The following is a 23757-nucleotide window of genomic DNA, read 5'->3' as shown; positions in this document are numbered from 1 at the left end:
CTGTAGCTTGCAGGAAGTCCACTGAGTCCTTTTGCAGCAAGGTAATCGACAGGGTTGCAGTTTTACTTGGTGCAATCTTCAGAGGTCAGGCCTTAGAGCTCCTTGCACAGCAAAATCTTTTCAGCAGGGCACTTCTTGCTTCATTCAGTTTCAAGCAGCAGATCTGGAGGCCTCTGCCCCTCTCAGATACTTATTTAAAATTCTCTGGGTCAAGCACCAGGTCACTGCTGACCAATGAGAGCAGGGCAACTCCTCATAGTTATGATCACATCCTGTAGAGAGTGGCATTAGTTTGTCCCAGAGTGCATCATTCTTCCAAATCCATAATGGCTGATTTTCCAGCAACGAGGTAAGAGCAGGCTAAACACCCCCCCCCCCCCCCTGGGATGGCTTATTTCCATGGACTCTCCCCCTACCATCTGCACATACCTTCCTTAAGCCTAGCCCTGACTCTGGGTCAAAAGTGTCAAATTGAACCTGAAACCCATACCTCTCCTCTGCCTTTGAAGAGGATTGTTTACGACTCCACCCTCCTGGCATGGCATTCCTATATACCAGCAAACTGCCCTCCCAGCAGAGGGGTTCTTTATCACCTCTTCAAAGCAGCCTGGCTAATCCACTTAACTCTGACCAATCAGGGCAGACACTGAAAGGCTGAATTTGGACTTACAAACAAGAAAGTCATATAACTTCTTGTATGTACACTTTAGGAGAAATTCAACAATATCATATTGTTGGATTTACTACTACCATTCTGGGAAGTCTTTGAATGGTCCGGCTAGTCCTCTCCTATCAATATTTATTAATCAATAACTTCCTACCATCGTAACCTATGGGCCATGGTGTTTACAATGGGAAAATGACTTGGGCCACTTTTCTAGCATCAAAGTTGAATTTGAGCAGCTCTTTAATACAATGTGGGGAGTGAAATGTAAAATGTCACTTTACCCAGGCACATAAACTCATTTTATAAGGGCATAACTTATAGATAACTGACCCCCCAACACTGGGATACCTAGGGGTGACCCTGGGGGTCCCTAATATGCAAAAAGCTGTCCTGGCAACCAGTGCTGCTTTTAAACTGACCTCAGGCTTCAGCATTGCACACATGCTGGTGCAGAAAATCTGCTGGCCTCTAAACTGCCACGCCCCAGGATACTGGAGACTTCTAGGTAGTTTCAATCCCCGGCCCTATTACATACTAGGTGCTTACGGGGTAGGTCATGCCAATTACAGGAGTACCATACCATAGTGTACCCTAGTGTATGTTGGGTGTCTTAACTGTATTCTAATATGTTCCTTTTAGCTTGGCACTGGCCCTGGGCCTGGTTAAACAGAGCCCAGGGTCATTCACAGTCCGTTACCACCAGTTCTAGTCAGCTAAAAGTTGGGGGGGTGCCCAGGGCACAGGATGACTTTGTAACAGTAGTTTTGAAGCTTGGAGAATTTTCTGGATTCACATGCGACCCACCTGGCTTCCCCAATAAGGAAAACAAACAGGTGGGGAAGCAAACGATTATATCAGGATTTTTCAAACCATTGCAAGGATTACAAAGGCAATAAGAACAGAAAAAAGAATCTGAAGATGGTCACCACGCACGTCGATCACCAGGATACCGTCTGATGTCACACAGAGGACGTACCTGGCACCATATGGTGGTCGACAGCAACCAAAAAAACAAGCATTTACAATGCAACAGTCTCGCCTTTGCAAAAGTTAGAGCTATTGGCATTGTAAATGACAACCTTTTATTTGTGTTGGTCTTGAAAACAGATAAATAAATGGCATTGTCATGTACAATTCCAATAGCTTAATCTCTCGCAAATGCGAGACCTGTTGCATTTGCACCCACACACACACACAGAGCCACACACACACACACAGAGCCACACACACACACACACACACACACACACAGAGCCACACACACACAGAGCCACACACACACAGAGCCGCACACACCGAGCCACACACACACACACACACACACACACACACACACAGAGCCACACACAGAGACTCTGGATTGTGCAACTGACTATTGCATAATAACCCTGCCACCTTGTTCCCCCGTTACCTCATGTAGCCTGGCCCCAAAGCAGGCGGCTTAATATTGGAGGCAATGTGTAAATATCCATACAACACTGTTGATCACAAAATTCACAGAAACATCGCAACAGCAACCAAATGGTCTAAACAATCGGTAGCTTATGTAGTAACTGTGGAAACTCGAGCAAACTAATATGTTATACAAGCCCTCAAATTCAAATTTATAAGCTTTATTCGACATTTTGTCATAAAAGCATTCACCTAACCCTATACAATAAATACTACTTATAAAAATACTTCTAAAAATACACATTAAACATTTGATGTCGAATAAACGTAATCAAAGATCATAAAATTACAACACATTATTACAGTTTAAGAAACACATTTCATAGGTTTAAAAACATACAGTTTGTTGCAATAAAACAATTTATGGATATACATAATTTCATTATGATACAGTAGCCAATAATGATCGGGTACGAATTAACCACGACCATGCCAAATACTTTGCTACACCAACCACATACAATGTTGTACAATCAGATTCAAGTATCCTAAGGGCTTCAGCTTGGCTTCGGGTTCCCAACTTTAGGCAGACTGGTTTTAACCACTTACGTCTGGGGGCCAGATACAGTGGGCAACAAAATAAAAAATGGGAGATGTGTTCAATTTCCCCAATGCAATAGTGACAATGTTCATCCCATGTCTGGGACCAATGCTTCTTAAACGCATTTAGTGGTAATGTACCAATGCGAAATTGGAAGTACAATTTTCTATCATACGGTTTTTCAATTAGGTCCCAAAAACATTCGTATGATGGGTACATTTTTAAGTTTAAAAAGCGAGATGTTAACGTTACACTTGTACTGTCACTAAATATTGCAAGATATATCATCTCCCAATAAAGATCTTTTAGCTTTTCCTTTGAGGGGAAGCAGGTTGGATCATTGTTGTCCCATAGGTGGCCCAATTTCAGTTCTGTAAGTAGGCCCCGCAACTCCCTTAGCCATGGGATAGTATGGAAGCGGTCGAATTTGATGACATCCATCAATGCTGCTGCATAGTGGCCTAACTCTGGGGTCACCATAATTCGCCTCCAATACAGGAGGGGCCGAAGCCTCGCTATGTCCACAACTGATTTTCTGCCCAAGTCTAATTTTAACGGGATCATTGGGGTACTTTGGGGGACCATTGTAACCCCTCTTAGGAACCTATTTTCGTCTCTGCCCAGATCGCTCAAGTTTGAGAAGCCCCATAATTCAGAGCCATATAAACAAGCCCCCAGGACCTTCATAGAGTAAATTTCCATGACACAATTCAAAGGCTTTGTCAGAGAAGTGCGGTGTTTTAGCGAAATAGCCCCTGATAACTGTCTAAATTTTAGAAGGGTTGTAGTTATGTGGTGTTTCCAGCTCATGTTTTCTTGCAGAGTGATACCTAGGTAAGAAAAAGAGTCCACTCTTTCTAGGGGTGTTCCTTTGTATTTTATTACACCCTTAAACGAGGACTGTTGATTAAGGCACATAAATTTCGTTTTGGTGGTATTTAATTCTAGGCCCTTATCATCACAATATACGCCAAAGGCATCAACTACTTTTTGTAACCCACTAGGGGTGCGGGAAAGTAATAATGTATCGTCCGCAAACATGAGAACTGGTACACGGGAGCCGGCTATTACAGGAGCGTCACTAGCAATCTTCTCTAGATGTTCAACAATACCATTTATATAAATGGAAAAGAGGGTTGGGGCTAGGACACATCCTTGCCGCACCCCACGTTCAACCGGGAAGGAATCAGTTACCTCTCCTTGTTTGCCCCATCGTATCCTTGCGAAATTATTTTCATGTAGGCGAACGAGGAGTGTGAGCAATTCCTTTTTTATGCCTGCATCCGCCAAGGTCTGCCAAAGTTTTTCCCTAGGGACTAAATCAAAAGCGGCTTTTAAATCTACAAAAACTGCATACAATGTCCCCTTCTTCAGGGTGACATTTCTCCAATAAATTGTTAAAAAATGGAGAACTTGGTCAACGCTACTGGTTAGAGGCCTAAACCCAGCTTGATAAGGTGACAAGATGTTATTTGCGTCGATCCATTGCTGCAGTTTATTTTGGACTAGTCGACCCATTAACTTTTGAGCTGTATCAATTAAACTAATGGGTCTATAGTTTTTAGCCAGGGAACGGTCACCTTTTTTATATATGGGAATTATTTCTGCTCCCTTCCATGAGGCAGGCACTTCCCCTCCCATAGCCACTGCATTGGCCAACATTGTAAAGTAGGTGCACCAGGACTTCCGGTCAGATAGAAAAATATCAGCCGGGATACCATCCATACCTGGTGCTTTCCCCCCTGCTATACAGTCTAATACAACACTCACATCCCCCTCAACAAATAGTGGTGTTTTGTAGTAGACTTGTAGAGGAAGGTTGACATTATTAAACATATGATTACGGGCATACTGTGGTTGAAAGTATTCTATCCAGCTGTTCTTTGCAACATTATTAACAGGCTGGGATGCTATGCCACCCTTTGCCCATTTCACTGAGGCCCAAAAGCGCTTTGAATCCTTGGAGGCACAGATCTCCTTAAGTTCTTGCCAACAATCCTCGTCCCAACGCTTCTTAGCCGATTTTTGAACCTGCCTATACTGATTCCTCGCCAACCTTACTGCTTCAGGCCTTCCTAGTCTTAATTCCTTCCCGAGATTATCTCGAGCTGCCCTGCAATTCTTATCATACCACCCCCTAGTGTCTTGTGGTTTCTTCATTTTACTTACGGGGGTTTTTTTCCGGAAGAAACTTTGGATTGTGGTAAAAAATATGTCATGGGCAGTCATCATGTAGTTGATAAAGTTAGTCTGTCCAAAATGGGACTTAATTTTAGCAACTTCACCCACTACTACTTTCTTTAGAGTCTCTATTTTAGCGAGATCTTCTAAGAGTATGCTCCACTTCAGGTAACGGGAGTTATTGGAGCATACTAGGTCCTGTGTGACCATGTGATCCTCTCTAGGATGGTCAAATATTTCATTGTAAGTATGTAGTGTCAGGCACAATGGATTGTGGTCGCTTTCAATCTTAGCCTTCACTTCCATATCCTCCAATTTATCCCAGAGCCTTACATCTAGGAGTATATAATCTATCCTGCTTGCCGATCTACCATTATCAAAGGTGTTTTTCCCCCTACAATCGGACACTGTCCGGCCATTCACTGCTCTAAGTCCTCGTGAGAGACAAAAACTTTTCAATTGTATTGCTACCGTGCTCCAAGTCTTGATTACAGGGATATCTAGTTGGGGTATACCCCACTTGGAGTCCTCATCTTCAGCCAGGACTTTATCCTCCTCACCCAGGGGCTCGAAGGTGGTATTAAAATCCCCGCCTATTATTATATGAGAGGGGTCTGGTAGCTGTTCAATATTGTTCTCAAGGCACGATAGGGTCTCTGATGATTTACCCCTTGCTACTCCCCTTGAATACAAATTAAACAGGGCTAGTTGATGACCATTTTGCCAGGAGAAATCAAGTGCCAAAATGTCGTTAGAGGGAATAGACCTTTGCTTAACCGAACAGTTCAGAGTTTGGCGTACCCAAATTAACAGGCCCCCCGAGGGACGTCCCACTCTATTACTAGTTGCCGGGATAAAGAAATTTAAATACCCTTGCCTAAAAATTGGGATAATCGACCAAGTTTCTTGGAACATGATGATATCGTACTGATTAATAAAATCATCCCAGTCGGGAATATTTAGCTTGTTAGCTATTCCGGCTATGTTCCATGAAATGATTAGTAGTTTTGGTTTAGCCTGCTGGGAGTACGTCTGGGCAATGTCGGGAATGATCAGTGTTTCTGCAGGATCTACTCCTAGTATTACATTTTTGTTCAATCTCGATAGTGACTCAACTTCCTCCAATGATTTTTCCTCATCCACCTGAGCTCGGCTTTGTTCTTCCAAATCGGAAGTACAAGATTCAACTGGGACTGGTATGGATTCATCTAACATGGCAATCTTAGCACGGCCTCGGCCCGTCCACACATTCAAGGTAGTAGAAGAAACATATGCGAGTCAATCACACTCATTCAGATCCGTTAACACAGAGTAATGATTATCCAAGCTTAGCCCCCACTCACATGCTGGATTGGTTCTAGCCCTACTATTTCCCACTACTGTCCATTTAGTTCTTAGTATACTCGACTTTGCTACTAGACCCCTTCTGCTGTAGAAGAAATCCAGTGTCAGTGGAACTATTTCAGCTGTCCTACGTTGTGGAGGAAGAATATTCCGTAGGACATCGGGCAGAACATCGGGGCCCTTAAAGTTCAAGACCACACAATCCCCTTGAAATTTCTTTGGCTTAGTACCTATCCACCTAACTCTTCTTGCTGTAAGCAGATCGTCTGACAATTTTTCCTTACCCCAGGGGGATATGTGCATATTACTACTCAACCACTGGAGAGCCTTATTTCTTAACGAGTCAGGGGATTCGATCTGACCAGTTTTGAGCAAGGGTGTGTTAGCTAGTACTAAAATAAGGGGCGAGGCTTCAACAATTAGTTCAACTGGGGCAGATTCTGGGTTTAGGGTCTCAGGGATACTGTTGCCCATTAGTTGGGCTGACTCATAAGGAAGATTCATACCAGGGTTAGTATCATTCCTGGGGCTAACGTGTTGGACATGGTCTAAAGAAACTTGTGGACCAGCATTCTTGGTCACCCCTGTTGTTCTTCCCACAGTCTCCATTTGGTCGATTTTTGAAGCAACTAGATTTGGTATTTCACCCACCCCCTCATTGGTTTTCTTTAGCAGGGATTCTAGCTTGTTGACCTTAGTAACTAATTGGTCAACCTTTGATATGAGGGGTTTCATTAAACCTAGTAGTTTAGACTCTAGTGTGCCCATGAGCTTAATTAAAAGGATATCCTCCCCATCTTCATTTTCATACTCCTCTTCCCGTATCCCATCCTCTTTCTTTCTTTTTGCTCGTCTAGGTGGGGTTGCGGGTTTATTTTTAGAAGAGCGTAAGCCACCTCTTCTAGGTGGCGCCTTAGTGATCCCTTTTTTTGCTCTCGGGGCAGGGACAGGTGTTGGGGAGGTAATGGTTTCTATAACTGCCTCCTCAATTGACACAGATTTATCTTGGTCATCTAAGTTGATCAGATCTATAAAGGGGTCAGATTGATGGTCCATTGTAGTCATTGAACCATTAATTTCTAAATGCTCAATTAAGACTTCACTAGGGTCGGAGACAATAAGATCATCAGTTGCAGGCTGGGACACCCCTGATTGATTGATTTGGGCACAGGGTGGCGAATCCCCCGTACCTAGGGAGGTCCTCCGGTTATTATTGATTTTTGTCACTACCTGGACTAGGTAGTTGTGCATGGTATTAGCCGGAGTGACAGGCGTTTTTTGTTTAGACATGATGTACCGACAATAATTCACAACCAGGCCTCAGCAATGGATAACTAACAATAGGCCAGTCACACAATAGATGTTAAATTAGTTTACCTTGCCACTAGTCAATTTAATGGTTGGGAGTTAGAGGGATGGCCCAGTCCAGTCTCTCACAGTCTAGAACGGGCTAAAACGGGCCCGCCCTTGGCCCGGGCTTCGCCCGGCGTCCCGCGAGACGGGGGTAATGCGCTATTTGAGCGCCTCCTGGCGCGCTGATGACGCTGGTGACGCGGCGTGCGCCGCTAAGCCTCCTGGGAAATGGAGTTCCCTCGACCGCGCTCCTCTCGGTCACCACTAACTCCCAGGTGGCAGTGGAGTCGGGCAACACGAGGCGGGAGGCGGGAGGGCAAGGCAACAAACAGCGAGGACTTTCTCCTGGGCTTCAACGACTCCAAGGACACAGCAGCGTTTTTAGTTATATGGATTCCCCCCCTCGACCGGGGTGATGCGCTATTTGAGCGCCTCCTGGCGCGCTGATGACGCTGGTGACGCGGCGTGCGCCGCTAAGCCTCCTGGGAAATGGAGTTCCCTCGACCGCGCTCCTCTCGGTCACCACTAACTCCCAGGTGGCAGTGGAGTCGGGCAACACGAGGCGGGAGGCGGGAGGGCAAGGCAACAAACAGCGAGGACTTTCTCCTGGGCTTCAACGACTCCAAGGACACAGCAGCGTTTTTAGTTATATGGATTCCCCCCCTCGACCTCATACCAGGATGCATGAGGAGGAGAGCACGTGACCTTTCTGACAGCTTACTTCCTGTTAGTGCCATAGTGGTAAGAGATCGGCTTGGATGGATGGGAGCAGAGGCCTCGGAACATCTTACAAGATGACAAGAACTTCCGGTGTGTGAATATTTATAACCAACGCAAACTACCACAAATTTAAGGAAAGGTTCAGAAATGCCAATAACTGCTCCCAATCGTTCTTTGATGTCATGTAAACTATTAGCCTCTGTTAATGAAGGTATTGACCTGTCTCTGAGCACTGCATCCCTGCTGCACAGTACTGTAGAGACCAGTGATGCATTAGGACATTATGATGTCATTGCATAAGCAGAGGTGGGCATGTGGTCACTTTGTCGTGTACCTATAAACCGCCGACAACAAAAAAATTGCATATATCTGAAATTAACTTGCAACCTTCAGTTTAAAAATCCAACATGCAGCCACAGACGGGAAAGCTCTTTAAAGTACGCGATTTACTTGCTTTTGTGAGATTTTCACAAATATTTCCTCGGTGGCAGGGTATGCTCAGACGTGAGTCCCTTGCTCACTTTGCCACTGGAGTCAAGCAAGCCCGGCTGAAGACGGCTGTAATGCCAGAAACCGGTCCTGGGAAGCTTGATTCCGGTCCAGGGAAGACATGGCTTGGCAGTTCGGGCTGGACTGTTCCCATGAGGCACAGGGTCAGACTGATTTGTATGTTGCCATGTCTGAACTGGGGTGGCGGAGTGAGCTGAAGAACGGTGATAGATTAGGCCCAGATCAGTTGACTGGGGGTGAGTGTTTGTATTGTCAACGCTCCGTCCATCACCACCTTTGGTTTTTCTTTGTTCGCCCTAAGTTGGCAGGGTATGCTCAGACGTGAGTCTCTTGCTCACTTTGCCACTGGAGTCAAGCAAGCCCGGCTGAAGACGGCTGTAATGGCAGAAACCGGTCCTGGGAAGCTTGACTCCGGTCCAGGGAAGACATGGCTTGGCAGTACGGGCTGGACTGTTCCCATGAGGCACAGGGTCAGACTGATTTGCATGTTGCCATGTCTGAACTGGGGTGGCGGAGTGAGCTGAAGAACGGTGATGGATTAGGCCCAGATAAGTTGACTGGGGGTGAGTGTTTGTATTGTCAACGCTCCGTCCATCACCACCTTTGGTTTTTCTTTGTTCGCCCTAAGTTGGCAGGGTATGCTCAGGCGTGAGTCCCTTGCTCACTTTGCCACTGGAGTCAAGCAAGCCCGGCTGAAGACGGCTGTAATGCCAGAAACCGGTCCTGGGAAGCTTGATTCCGGTCCAGGGAAGACATGGCTTGGCAATTCGGGCTGGATGTTCCCATGAGGCACAGGGTCAAACTGATTTGCATGTTGCCATGTCTGAACTGGGGTGGCGGAGTGAGCTGAAGAACGGTGATGGATTAGGCCCAGATCAGTTGACTGGGGGTGAGTGTTTGTATTGTCAACGCTCCGTCCATCACCACCTTTGGTTTTTCTCAGTGACAAATTCACACATCGTGACTTATCTAGGTAAACTGAGGCTTCCTAACCACATCTGGCTGTGGATATTTTTAATGACACAATTAGAGGGCGGTTGAGCGGTCACATCTCCTGCCACCCGGATGTGAATGTTCAGCGGCTACGCCTCCACCTCAGACCTGCAGACGACGCACAGCACCTTCTGGTTTTGGAGAGGGGGCGGGGAGCACGTGCAGGTGAAGCAACAGCTTTAAGGCCGAGCGCACAGCAGCTCCCTTAATTACATTCATCAGCGGTGCTGGCTGCACTAATGACAGCCTGGGCGCTCGTGCGGCCGCTTCATTTTACGCTCCACAGTAACTGTGAGGTGTCTCCGGGGTCGACATACTACTCGTCTCGTGCCCCTTTTATTTAATATGTAAGTTATACATCTGGCTTCTCTAATCTCCCTACATTAAGGGACCCTCGCTCTTAACAGCATCTCCATGTTTGCGCTGCTGGCAGTCTCTCTCCATCACGAATCCCCGATGCAGCGGACCAACTGTGGGGTCACCCGTGCTTAAAGCCTAGCCAAGACGCTCCATTTTGCAGTTCTCAAGGTTAATTGCTGCCCAAAAGAGAGTCGCCAAGCGTTGGTGCAATCACACGCCAGCTACTGCGCGCGGCACGGGTGCCGTCCATCTTTCCTTTTTTCGTGCTCTGGTCACCGGATATAAACATTTAAGAACAAGGGCATTTTCCTGCTGGAGCCCTCTGCAGGCAGCATTATGGGCGGCCTCCCCTCTGAAAACAACATATCGGGTCGCACTGAGGTTGCTGCACGATCAGAGGTCAGACATCACACGACCACAGAACTGGAGCTATCGGCATAAAACATACCAGAAGCAAGAACGGCCGGCCCGTGCAGCAGTAAACTGGAGCCTACTACCGGAGGAAATGAGGCTGATACAGCATGCTGAGAGGAGGAGCGCGTGAGACCTCCGGCAGCTGTCGTCCTCACGCCGTGAAGATAGGAGTTGCGCCAACACCGGCGCTGATATCCTATGTTTCTATAATTAAACAAACATGTAAAAAGTGACAAACAATGATTACCTGCATGGAAGAAGCGTAAACATGAAGAAACGAAGCGCCGTCCTTTTCAGACTGCGGGGGGGGGGCGTGTTTTTGTTGATTGACTGAGGACATCACTGAGAGAAAAACGAAAAAACACAACCCGGTACCAATAAATAGGGGAGTCCATCAAGGATGTGTTTTAGCTCCCACTCTGTTTTCCGTTTTTGTAAATGATATCCCCTGCTTTTTAAAAGACTGTAGTAATGATGCACCTAAATTGGGGGTGAGCCCATACCTGCCCTGCTATTTGCAGATGATACTATTCTTGTATCACAAACACCAAAGGGTCTGCAAAGTTTACTTAATACATTTCAAATTTACTGCAGAAACAAAGGTCTTGAGATTAACACCGACAAGACCAAGTATATGGCAATAAACCCCCATAGGTCTTTTAAAGAAAATATGGTCTTAAACTGGCAAAGAATAGAGTATGTCCAGAACTTTACATATTTGGGTGTCTCACTTGATTAAAAAATGACGTGGAAAACCCAAATCAAAAAGAGCAAGCTCTTGTTAACACAAAACACATTACTAATCTTAAAAAAAACATGGTAATAGTCAGAACAAAGCGGTCTTCCTGCGCTTGAGGTATTTCGGTTCAAAGCGCAATCTACTGCCATATATGGGGCAGAACTGTGGGGCCCATCATGTAACAAGGTGTTTGAGGTGAACGAAAAAAAGTTTTTTAGGGCCTTGTTAAAGATACCTATTCGTACCCCGTTAACACCCTTGATGATGGACCTTAACGTCAGGCGCACTGACTATCATGTAATTATTATTCCTTTGATGTTTTGGGTCAGACTTTGGATAACACCTGAACTATTGGACTATAGGGCAGCTCTAATTGAGATAAAAGACCTGGACACCCGTAACCGTATCACATGGTTCAATCATGTCAATGTATGGTTGAAGAAGATCGGTCTAACACATTTCTGGAGCAATCCATCTGTTTTGACCCCAAGCTCTAGGAAGGTTTTAAAATCCTCCTTTTGGGGCTATGTGGAGTCAAATAGACCGAATGATAGAGTAAATGGATCGTTGACTTGTGAATTCCTCTTGTTCAAAGCCAGTCCAAGCTTTGAACCCTTTTTAAATGAGGTAAATCCCCCCTTGGCAAAAACACTTTACTTGGAATATAGATACGGTGTACTAATGCTAAAATCTAGCACGGTAGGATGGTCAAAAGATAGAAACGAACTATGTACCTTGTGTTTAGGGAGAGCAAGGGAAGATATTGCACATGTTCTATTTTTTTGCCCGGCCTATGTGAATGCAAGAAAAAAATGGATTAGACCCTTGTGTAGAAATATAGGTGTAAGATCACATAGATAGGCAGAAAGGATATTAAAAACTAAAACTAGACAAGTTTACGTCTTAGCTATAACTAGATTCTTGTTAGCAGTGCATTTTATTAGGACAAAGGCAGGAGAGAAGTTTTATAGCACATTCCTGTTCCCTCATTTTTGGGTTTCGCCTGCCGAAGGCTGCGCTCTGCGCAGCTTTTCAGCGCAGGTGAAATCCTATGTTGACATTGACAATAAGCACTTCGGGACCGTCCCCCGGCTCTCATTGGCTAGCTCCATAAATGGAGGCTAGCCATTGAGTGCCGGATCTGTCCGTCAAGGCCGGACCAGATTCGGGGGCGTTCCCGAGATTTTTTCCCAGGGCGGAGTTACGTTTTTTCCCGTTCCCTCCCCTTTCACTGAAAGTCTGTCCATTCCCGCCCCCTCCGTGTGCCTTTCCCCCCCCCCCCCCCTCGCTGTCCTGTGCACGTTTCCCGCCGTCCGTGTCCTCTCCCGTCCCCTCCCGCCGTCCGTGTCCTCTCCCGCCCCCTCCCGCCGTCCGTGTCCTCTCCCGCCCCCTCCCGCCGTCCGTGTCCTCTCCCGCCAGGCCAGCAATTAACATAACACTCGTATTCGAAGAGAACACCGCCAGATGGGGGGAGCATGTACTGTATATTGATGCGAGTGCCCTAAGCCCGGTGGAGGGAGAAATGGGGGGGGTTGCTGTCAATGGGCGCCATACAGTGCTACTCTCCTTGTATAGAGAGTCGCATGTGCCTCTCCAATGTCCCGTACCCTGCCGTCAATGCCCGGCTTGACTAGCAACTACAGTCCCAACCGGGTGCCGCAGGCCCCTAACCAGAGTGTCCCCCTCGATATGTGGTTCACTGCACAAGGGCAGTTATTTTAGCCAGATCCCCAGCTGAGCGGGACATTCACTTCACTGCAGGCAGCTCAGTCTCAACACGTCCTCAATCACTCACCGACAATTTAAACAGGCCGATCTTTCCGTATAGGACTGCAGTGAAGGTTGCAGCAAGTGCCGCCAAACACAGGCTCGCACCAGTGGGTCAGTGCTCCTGCATGGTCCCAGCGAATTGCAGAGGGCACAAGCACCCGCACCGAGATTAATCACTGTCAAGCGCCTCCGGCCCTCACAGCAATATTGCGGCTGCATTCACAGCAGGCTAGCACACTTCTGAGCACTCTGCCTTCTTCAGGTCAGGAATGCCGGGAACACTACTCACCAGGGTCTCGGGGAGAAAGACATTCGATCAGGCACGCATCCGTGTTGTGGCCTCTTTACTCTCAAATTCAGCAGGGCCACCAGGCACCGCAGCAAGAGAAGCAGCCCAGGCCACAGCCACATCTCTCGGCAATCCCAGAGCCGCATCCGCTAGCTCAAACTAGCAGGCACATAAATTATCGGGCGCAGCTCGTAACAGCGAGCTGGTGTATGAGTCCGGAAGTGGCAGATGCCCCCAGCTTGTCGGGATTAATGTCAGGATTTAACTTGCTGATTTACCTTGCTGAAAGCAGCGCTATTACCAGAAAAGTTTCCAATGTCGAGTATTTCAAAAACACGTTTCCCGCCGTCCGTGTCCTCTCCCGCCCCCTCCCGCCGTCCGTGTCCTCTCCCGCCCCCTCCCGCCGTCCGTGTCCTCTCCCGCCCCCTCCCGCCGTTCGTGTCCTCTCCCGCCCCCCTCCCGCCGTCCGTGTCCTCTCCCGCCCCCTGTGTCCTCGTAGGTGCTTGTTCTACGTTAGTAGCAGCTAAAAACCCTAGTGGTCCCATGCGGGGACCTGGTCCTTCCTAGCTCCGTAGCTCAGCTCATTAACACTCAGGTGAGAAGGAGGAGCGCACAGCACAGATGAGATGCTTGTGAGGGGGTGCTGTCCCGATCTACCAAAGGTGACTAACAATGCGCGCGTCTGCTGCTCAGGGTGTTGTCGGGTGCTTTGGGCGAGTAGAGTGGCTTTGAAAAAGCTATTCTGTAGACAGAAGTACACAGGGTCCCGAGGACTCAGACGTCACGCGCACGTAGGTAAAATGGCTCACAGCAGGTAAAGTACTCGAGCAATGAAAGGCACCCAGACTCATCGGACAGATAATCGTTTAGGGAGAAGTGTCTGCGTGTGCTTTTGAGTTTGTCTTTGTGTATTGTGATAATGTGTTGTGGATTGTGTCTGTAGTCTTAAATTCAGAAGTGGTGCTCGCCCAAACCACCCATCAGACATATGCATAATCCACATCAAGTTACATGATTTGCTTGCACGTGAACATGCATGTCTCTTTACAATACACGTTTACAAATTTAGGTTAGTTACACAAAGTGGAAATGTGTGTGTGGGGGGCTCTGTTGGTGTGTGTGGGTCTGTGTGTGTGTGTGTGGGTCTGTGTGTTTTTGTGTGGCATTTGGCAAAGATTAAACTATTGGCATTGTAAATGACAATGCCATTTATTTATCTGTTTTCAAAACCAACACATAAATACAAATTTTGTCATTTACAATGCCAATAGCTCAAACTTTTCAAAAGGCGAAACCATTGCATTGTAAATGCTTGTTATATATGGAATGAATTGGAAGATATTCTGCCCAGGTTTATTGGATTGTATGGGGCAGTTGATTGTATAAATATGACCTGCTAAACCGCTTGGAAATTGATTACTTTAAGTATTTCTTCTTCTATTTTTAACGTGCCTTTTTAAATATTTTAAATATTTATTGTATTTTAATTATTATGATGCTATCGCCCCTCCGCACCCATATTGTAAGATTGTACTCTATCAAGTTGTTTAATCATGGAAGGAATTCTTTTTTTTTTTTTAGGAATGTATTATGTCTGTGTACCTTTTGACGCAATTGTATCGAAATAAAGATGAAAATGAAATGAAAAAATGATTACCTGCAGGGAACAAGCGTAAACATGAAGGAACTAGGCACCGTCCTTTTCAGACTGGGGGGCGTGTTTTTGTTGATTGACTGAGGACATCACTGAGAGAAAGAAACGAAAAAACACACCCCTCAATCCGAAAAAGACGGGTCTTAAATTGAAAGACAAACCTCTTCTCCACTGGCTGGCTGCCGTTTAGGAAGCCAGCCAATGGAGAAGAGGGCCGGGTTTAAGCCTCACTACTAAGAACATAAAATCTCGCCAGCGAGACTGCGCATGTGCGCAGCCTTTGCCAGCTGAGACCTAAAAACCCAACAATTTCGGACCCAACCACTAGATGGTGGAATGATGCACAGCATGTGCATCCAGAAAATTCTTCAAGCTGCAAAACTACTCCTACGGGTAAGTAACCATTTCGTTATGATGTTGAACAAGCCCTAATGTACCATGTGGAAAGAATAAAAACATTTTGAAAGACTCAACAATCAAGTCCAAGGAAAGCTAATTCCATCTCAAGAGCAGGAATCGCTAGATGGGTAGTTAAATTTATACACATTTGCTACATCAAAACAAAACTAACACTGCCCACAATGCCAAGGGCTCATTCAACAAGGAAAAACAAATCATCAATGAGCTTCTTAGAAAATATCCTGTTAACAGATATTAGCAAAGCAGCAACATGGACTAACCCACACACTTTTACCCAGCACTATTGTGTGGATTTACTACAAGCCAGACTACAAGCTCTTGTGGGACAAACAGTTTTACGCACAATGTTTCAGGCAAATACACAATCTGATGCCTAAAACCACTGCAGGAGGAGTACTGCTTTACAGTCTATTCCTAGCGTTTGTGTATCTGCATCCAGCTCATTCAACAAATGGAGTATGTTACTTATCCTGTAAGCATCTATACGTAGCATGTAGTTCTGCAGATTCACATGCACCCTTCTGCCTCCCTGGCAGGTATTAGATGATGGCACATATATACGGTAAATTGAAGCATGTTCAACAGAAAACACTGAGTCACTTCCCGTATGGCAGGGAAAAAAATTACAATCTAACAAAGGATCCGTTGAACACGCGCAATGCAGCGAGAAGGAGGAGATGCGACGCACGACGTTGACCATAAAAGACTTCCTCTAGAAAAACAAATTGCAGAGTCCTACCAACTCTAGATGGCAGGAGTGTGCATATCATGTGAATCTGTAGCACTACACGCTACGAATAGATGCTCACAGGGTAAGTAGCATACTTCAAATGGACAGTGTACATTAAAAGTTTTACACAAGATGATTTTCACCAAGTAGTGAGGTACCTGACGCACATCCTAGACCCTTAGTGGCATGCCTCATCACTGGGTCTAGTCCTGGTCCCTATAATCTAAGATGGGTTCAAACTTGTCAAAGCAAGCACTTTCTATATTATCCTACCATGGTTTCTTAAAAAAGTAAAATGTTTTTGAGGGTCACCCTGGTTTTCCTTTATTTTGGATCGCATTATTGACTTGTTTGACTGTTTACTGATCACTATGGGTCCTAGGCTTTCGTCCGGGCCGATATTAAACCTCTAATCTTCTTCAGGCCTCCCTATCCTGTAAGTTTAGTAGGAAAGACTTTCTTAAAACACCCAGTAGTACCTGGAATGATAAAGGAATATAAACAATTACATTGTTCCCACATCATTTTTTCCTTTTCACAATATTTGGCAAGAGGAGATATGCCATACATTTGACAAATAGAACACTGAACACAATATATAACGCGACCGCACAACACGGTCAAGACCAAAAATGATATTTCAAGTCAGATCAGTCTCTCTCCCTAATATCATCTTATCACACTTCATAGGAACAAGTGGTGACATTCCCCTGTAGTCACACACTATGGAGTGCGGAGGTTAAACTAAAAGGGTGAAAATTATAAGATTGTTAACCAATGGGAAAGCGTAACCGGTATATTTGTCCCCTTGTGCCCCATCATGTATTTCACGAATTATGCCATGTTGAGGATTTACCTGTTCTAAGCCATCTTTGTTGCTGGCTCAATCGCCAAATGATTTTGGTTGTGCTATTTGAAGGGTTTCTGCCCCAGGAGCTCGGAGAGCATGTTTGTCTGTTACTTCATCCCTTGAAGCGTACAGGGATTATGAGCAATGTTCCCTCTAATTGTTCTCCTTTGTGTGCCGCAGTGTAAGGTCTCTGTGCACTGCAGCCAAGGCTATGTGCGCCAAGAACCCGACTGCTCGTGGGTGCAGCGACAGGGGTTCTGACACTGGAGTTTCTACTTGATTTTGCAGATAACTTACTTTGGTACTGGAAAGCAGGAGGCCTGCTTGATGGGGCAGGCAGAGCTGGACTGGGTACCCAAAGCAGCCCTGGCAATTTTGTTGGACTGGCCCCCACCCCTGGGGGGGCTGCGGGGGTGGAGGGGCAAGTATGGAACACTACCACTTAACGAAACCGGCCCCCAGCACCGCTGCTTTTGTTACTGGGGGTGATATTGCAGCATTGCTGCAAAACTGCCTCACCCCCAGTAACAAAACCGGCCCCCACTGCTCCAAAACTGGGCCCCACCCTTCACCAGCCTCCTGGGCAAACACCTGATGCCTGCTACGGCCAGTCTGGCCCTGGGGAAGGCATTTGTGAAGGTGACTGGCATACATTGGTTGTGTCATGTTGGAAATGAGCAGGTGCAGAGCATCTGCAACCATGACTAAGCCACACTAAGATATATTAGTAAACTGGGGCAACATGCTTCATTTCACAGCTCCAGTGAACCTCTGCTTTCCTAACTATTTACACAGCAGTGGCTCAGGGACATTTTAAGGATTTTGAGTTCCATGGACCAGACGTATTTTCGGTCCCCCTGTGTGGATATGCTTTTCAATTTATTTTCCAGTTTCAGCTCTCGCGTGTCCTTTTGGCCAGATCACAAACAGTGCATCAACACACTGGTTCAAATTAGAAATGTGTTTATAAGTAATAATCCGGGATAGTGATGTATTTTTCCAATATTGTTACACAGTAGAAGCTCACTAATACTACTGCAAATAATCACTGTGACTTCCTCCCATTTCTCATTGCTGAGATCCTGTTTGGATCTAAAAGAAACCCGTTTATAAATGTTGCATGAAACAAAAGCACATTTGTCATAAAATGTCTGTAATACTCATTACCCAGATTAAAAATAAATTCAAGGAAAATGCTATTTGCAACAACAATCTGTTTAAGAATTATTCACAGTCATCAGGGCAAGACTCTGCAGAACAGAGTAGGCCGGGGTCTCTCAAATGAGCGTGGCTTACAAAAAGGTAAGCTAAAAACCTCTGCTTAGCATAGGTGCTGCCCGACTGTTATTGTGCTGCCTTTATCAATGCATCCAGATACATAATACAACAAGTATCATTACACCTACAAAAAGCCAAGGCTATTGGCTTTGTCAGTGGTTGTTAGTCGCATAAGATAAATGAGCAACAACTACAGCTTCGTTGAATATAATATTGAAAATGCTTCAATTCTAAAATGATCAGACTGTGAAAGAACACCAAAGGCTTTGAGCAGTTGTACTGCTGCAAAGTTAAGATTTTGGTTTTTACCCTGAGGATGAGGGTAAAAATGAAGAGCCCGATAGGGACCCATCTGAGCACCTGGTTTAGGACGCGGCTCACTTAAAATCCTGACCTTGCTGCATGCCTTCTGTTAATAGAGCTTGCCTGCTGGCAAATTGAGTCTTTTTGAAAGTATACATGTTTATGCAGCGCCATGTATAGGCATGACAGTTACTGCAATGAACATGAATACTTAAAAAATGCACCCAATCTGCCCGCAGCCACACACTATGAACAGAAGGCAAGCAACATGTCCAGAAGCTCAACATGTGCTTTGAGAATCACTAACCTATATTTATTTTATTTTTATTTTATACGTTTTATATAGCGCTAGCTTGACCCATGGGTATCAGAGCGCTTTACTTACACAAAGTAAAGAAAATTGCATTACATCGCAGGACATAAGGATGTATAAATATATAAGCAAAACATAATAATTAATCATACAGTGATGTACAAAACGCAGGTGGTTGAAAGTCGGATAACCACCCATCCTTGATGGTCAAGTGACAGTGATTGTGAAAGCAAAAGCACACTTCGTGCTTTTAGGCTTGCTGCTTTCTTAATGGAACGTAGCTGGGGGCAGTTGCAGTCGAATGTGGTTACAGATGCTTCTTTGCTGCCTTGCAGCTCTCCTTTGGGTGACATCATGAGGCAAGACCTGTGGTCTGCGTCTGAGCAGTTTCTACACCTAACTTTGTTGGAGCTGGGCACAGGTCTCCTTGTTATGAAGTTCTTCCTCTTTGCCTACTCAAGGAGATTGCTTGGGAATGTATTAGTTTAGGGGGTGGGCCTACATAGAAAGATTACCCGGTTTCGGTGCATCTTAAAGGCTCTCTCAAAGTGAAAATGGATTCTCAGTCTAAACTGCTTGAACAACCACAAGTGGAAATTCCTTCCCAAAGTGATGCAAATTATCTTGTATAGATCGGGGTGCCCATGTGTGGCTGTTTGCCCCAGCCAAAAACAAAAAGCCCTTAATTTTGTGCCATATGCTCAGTGGGTCCCTGACGAATGCCTTTAACTTTTACTGATACCAAAGTTGGCAGGGTATGCCCAGACGTGGGTCCCTTGCTCACTTTGCTACTGGATTCAAGCTAGCCTGGCTGATGACGGCTGATTAGCCAGAAACCTGTCCCAGAATGCTTGTTTCGGGTCCAGGGAAGACATGGCTTGGCAGTTCGGGCTGGACTGTTCCCATGAGGCACAGGGTCAGACTGATTTGCATATGGCCATGTCTGAACTGAGGTGGTGGAGTGAGCTAAAGAATGATGATGGATTAAACCCAGATTAGTTCACTAGGGGTCCATCATCCCCTTTGGTATTGCTTTAACTTTTACTGATCATTAAACTTCTGTGAAGAGCACTGCAGTAGATGGAGGAGGGAAGAGTATTTGATATGGCGAACTGCTGGATCTCTGAACTCTGCCCCCTCTTCTGTACTGGCTGTAACTTCTCTTACAGCAGAATTGCCATGCTCTTCGCCTCACTCACGGAGATGGAGCTAAATCTGGGCAGGTAGGTCACTAGAAAGATTTATTTAGTGGTGCCAAGTTGGAAGCCCTGAATCAATTTGTCATGTATTTCCAATGTTCTATGCTTTGAACTCTATCTTTCCCAGTAGAGCCTTGCATTGGTTACAGTTAAAGGTTATTTTACTTCCTTATTTTTTTGTGTCTGGCCGTACTTCTTTGTTTAATTGCTGCTAATGGTGCATTTTCTTACAGGTTTAATCTGCTTCTTTCCTCTCATTCTGTTTGTTGTTCCTCAATGGACTTGAATCTTGGGCAAATGTTTAGTATGGCACTCCTATTCAAACTGATGTAGTTTCCCGGTTTGACTTCTGGCTCTGAAAACCGTAGTCTTATTGGAAAGGACATCGACCTATGGGGTCAGTGCACTTCAGGCCTTTTCAGTCCGACCACCTTTCAGATTTCTATTCAAATATACTAGTTCTTCAGTCTTATTTGTCTTCCTTTTTGAAAGAGGTAACTTCCTTTCACAGTGACCAATCCTTTACTCGTCCATCTTTCTTTCCTCCTTATTCCAGCCACGAGGGTGTTGCAATTGTATTGACTGGATGCCACTTGTAAAGTATCTTACTACATTTACCACACATTTCGGGGAAAGTCAGCAATGCATTGGCCAAGAAAGTACACCATCACCAGAGGCATTCTAGTGGTTGGTATCTGCCTAGTTGGCCTGTGGTCATCCCTGCACAGTTCTGCTAAACGCTCTGGCCTCACAGCTGAAGCATGAAGTGGTGGATACATTGCCAGGGCTGTATTGCATGCCTTCATTGACTAATTAGCTCTACTCATTCCCACCTTCCAGTGCGGTATTGCTTTGGGACTCTCTCATAAGTCAAGGAAGCTGTAAAAAGATGCTTCCAAGTGTTGGCTCCCCTTCAGTAAACGCATCCGCTTCAAATCACTCTGTATGGTACACACGGCACTTTATCTCCATTACCCTGCAGGATTAAAAACCATGTTCTGCTGGCACTCCCCTGGTAGACCTCTGCGCTCATCTCTCCAATTGCAGCTTGTGTTCCCGAGAAACAAAAGAAAGAAGTGGTGCGATAGAGCTTTATTTGTGGCCGCAAGCAAACTCTGGGACTCTCTTCCTTTCACCTTTAAAGCCATCCCTTTTCTCCTGCCATTCAGGAAGGCTCTTAAGACATGGCTATTCTCCAGCTAATCCCTCAGCTGGGGCAGATGTGCTGGTGTAAAGGTTCTCCTCTTCCGAATGGCTAGTCTTGAGCGCCTTGACGCCCTCGGGTGAATGTTGCGCTCTATAAATCTCAAATAAAATCCCATCAGAAGAAATGTGTTACCTTAAGTAATGATATCTGGTTGCTGCTCTATATACACTATATTCCTGCAGGTTCATCACCATCCTCCCCACGACAAGTTAGTACCATGATGGCGATCTTAAGGCTTGGCAAAGTTTCATAAGCTGTATTGATGCGGTTTATGTGCTCTTGATTCCTCTCCAAACACCTTGATGCGGTGCGGAAATAGTACCAGGGTCTGCGGCCTCTGAGCCGGTGGGTATCTTAAATACTCTGAGGAAGCATAGTATCTCAGTCTAGTGCTTGGAGGGTATTCAGAAAATGAGCAAGTAAAGTATAGTATTCACCAGAAATGCATTACCAATGGTAAGTTTAATTGTTTTTGTCAATATTTTGTTCGCCTTAGCATGTTTTCTGAAATAGTTGCTTTTTTTTTTTTTTTTTTTTTGGTAAATCTCCTAAGCTTTAATTGATTTTATAACCGTGTGCAATGCATAGCTTTGAATGTTGGAATCAAGTTGTGGTAGATACATTTGGTGGCACAAAGAGCCTTTTGTAATGATTTAAGTCTTCCAAGGAGTGGTGCCTGATCACTTGGGCTTTCACCCTCACAGTCACTTTCACAGCAAACAAAGCATCTTTCCCTGTGACACTTAGCTCTCAGGGAGCTGCTGAATACTATAGTAAGCCATTGAAGCCACTGACTAACCAGGCAGACGACTCCTCCATTCATGCCACTCCACACACGTCAATGCTTTCCTTAAGCCTAGGTCGAATGCCCTCCACTCTGCCTCCGATTCACCAGCTCGCCTGGCCTGAAAGGCAGTGGACGGTGAGGTGTGGCTGCGCCGGCATGATTGCTTTTATTGATGATTGTAACGTGTCCATGAGCCTTTAACGCATGCGCCGTGCTAACCCTGCTTTTTGTACAGTAACCTTTGCTGCTGCTCGCACAGAAAGAACACCCCAAGCCAGGGATGCTGAAAAATCCAGGCAGCAGCTACCCCCTCCCCAGCAGCCGCCGCCACAGCAACACGGCCTCAGGACTACGGCAGAAGCACCTCGCTGGCCGGAGCCCGAGGCCACACGGGCTGTTGGCAGTGAGTCTGGTTTCCTTCTTTTCTGCATCTGTATGTACTTTAGAGCCTCTTCAAAGAGGCTATCCGTGATGGTAAATTGCCTGATTTCGCTCCCTGTCCCATAGGAATTGAGTGAAAGCCCTGCTAGTTAATTTGTCAGAGGTGCATCATTACCTGTATCAGGGAGGAAAATGTCCTATGCTCACTTGGATGGACCCAAATACTAATTGCTACATCACTTTCTCAGATGGACACAGCTAAACCTATACACCACTCTTTCCTGATGCAACATGTGCAGACTGGTTTGGTTACTGAACTCTTTTGTTTGGCATATTAATACTAGCAACATCAACATCCAGAAGGAAGAGGCTGTTGGGAAGAACGGGTGATGTTGACACAATCGGGGGGGGGGGGGGGGGGGGGGGGGATGGGTAGGAGACTACCAACATGAATTAGAAATGCTTTTGGGCTGCAACCTGTGTACAACTCACTAAGCAGTACTGCTTAGTGGTGTTTCCTGTTCATCATTAGTCACTCTAGATGAGTGCAAGGACACAGTCGAACTCCCAACCCTCTTTTGTGAATGAATAACACTCCGAATAGCACTGAGAAACATGGGCTAAAATTTTAAAATGTTTATTTCTAAAACTCACTAGTGCATAAAATATGAATGGTAACTACACAGAATAAGAAAATAAGATGGCCTTCAAACACAATATGAACATACCTAACCTGGTTAGCAAGTTCATAACTTTCTAACACTATAGTTACTGCCAAGCGCTATGCTTACATTTATCAAGTGTAAAAAGTCAAGCCTGAAAGTAGTTTAGGATGGATCGCACAGCACACATTTTTCCATAAGAAGTAGCTGTTTCAGCTATTCTCGATCACAGGCCTTACCGGAGAATGACTAGCAGTATTTAAGGCAACGTTTCTGCGCTGTTCTCTGAACCCCTGAGCAACCGCCAACTGTGGGTGGTTTGCCGCAAACTATCGTGACCTCTTGCGTGATAGTTCTGTTGTGATGCCTCTCCAAACTAGGGCCAAATACAGTTTTTATTTTAATTTTGCTGCTTGATCAATTTGTATCTCATGTTTATAGTTTTGGCGACACTAAAGTACCAACAAGGCAAAATAAGCATGGCGATAAATGCGCCATTTCGATTCACATTTTGACTATTTGCCTCGACTATGTGTCCATATCACCGACCATAACTTAATGAAAACATTTGCTTAGAAAGGAGGCGGACGTGATGGTAACACGTATACATGTGTCTAAGCTTTACACTTTTTAATAGAAA

At 45.5% G+C, this 23757-nt stretch overlaps 1 protein-coding gene across 13 annotated transcripts in view; it reads left to right on the top strand.

Moving 5' to 3' along the window:
- The window catches only part of TNRC6B (trinucleotide repeat containing adaptor 6B), a 1174734-nt gene that overhangs the window by 645398 nt on the left and 505579 nt on the right, over positions 1-23757 (top strand). For 7 of the 13 annotated variants that reach the window (XM_078683361.1, XM_078683372.1, XM_078683364.1 and 4 more), the window contains one exon: positions 22310-22477. The exons of 3 other annotated variants lie outside the window; for them this stretch is intronic. In XM_078683361.1, the coding sequence (XP_078539487.1) occupies positions 22310-22477 (168 nt within the window). The remainder of the gene's footprint in view (positions 1-22309; positions 22478-23757) is intronic. 3 more of the 13 variants (XM_078683368.1, XM_078683359.1, XM_078683386.1) reach the window with 1 other exon arrangement.

Source organism: Lissotriton helveticus, chromosome 1_1, assembly GCF_964261635.1.
Source record: "Lissotriton helveticus chromosome 1_1, aLisHel1.1, whole genome shotgun sequence".
Classification (NCBI taxonomy): domain Eukaryota; kingdom Metazoa; phylum Chordata; class Amphibia; order Caudata; family Salamandridae; genus Lissotriton; species Lissotriton helveticus.
Note: the sequence above shows the minus strand (reverse complement) of the source record. Positions and strands in the feature narration are given on the sequence as shown.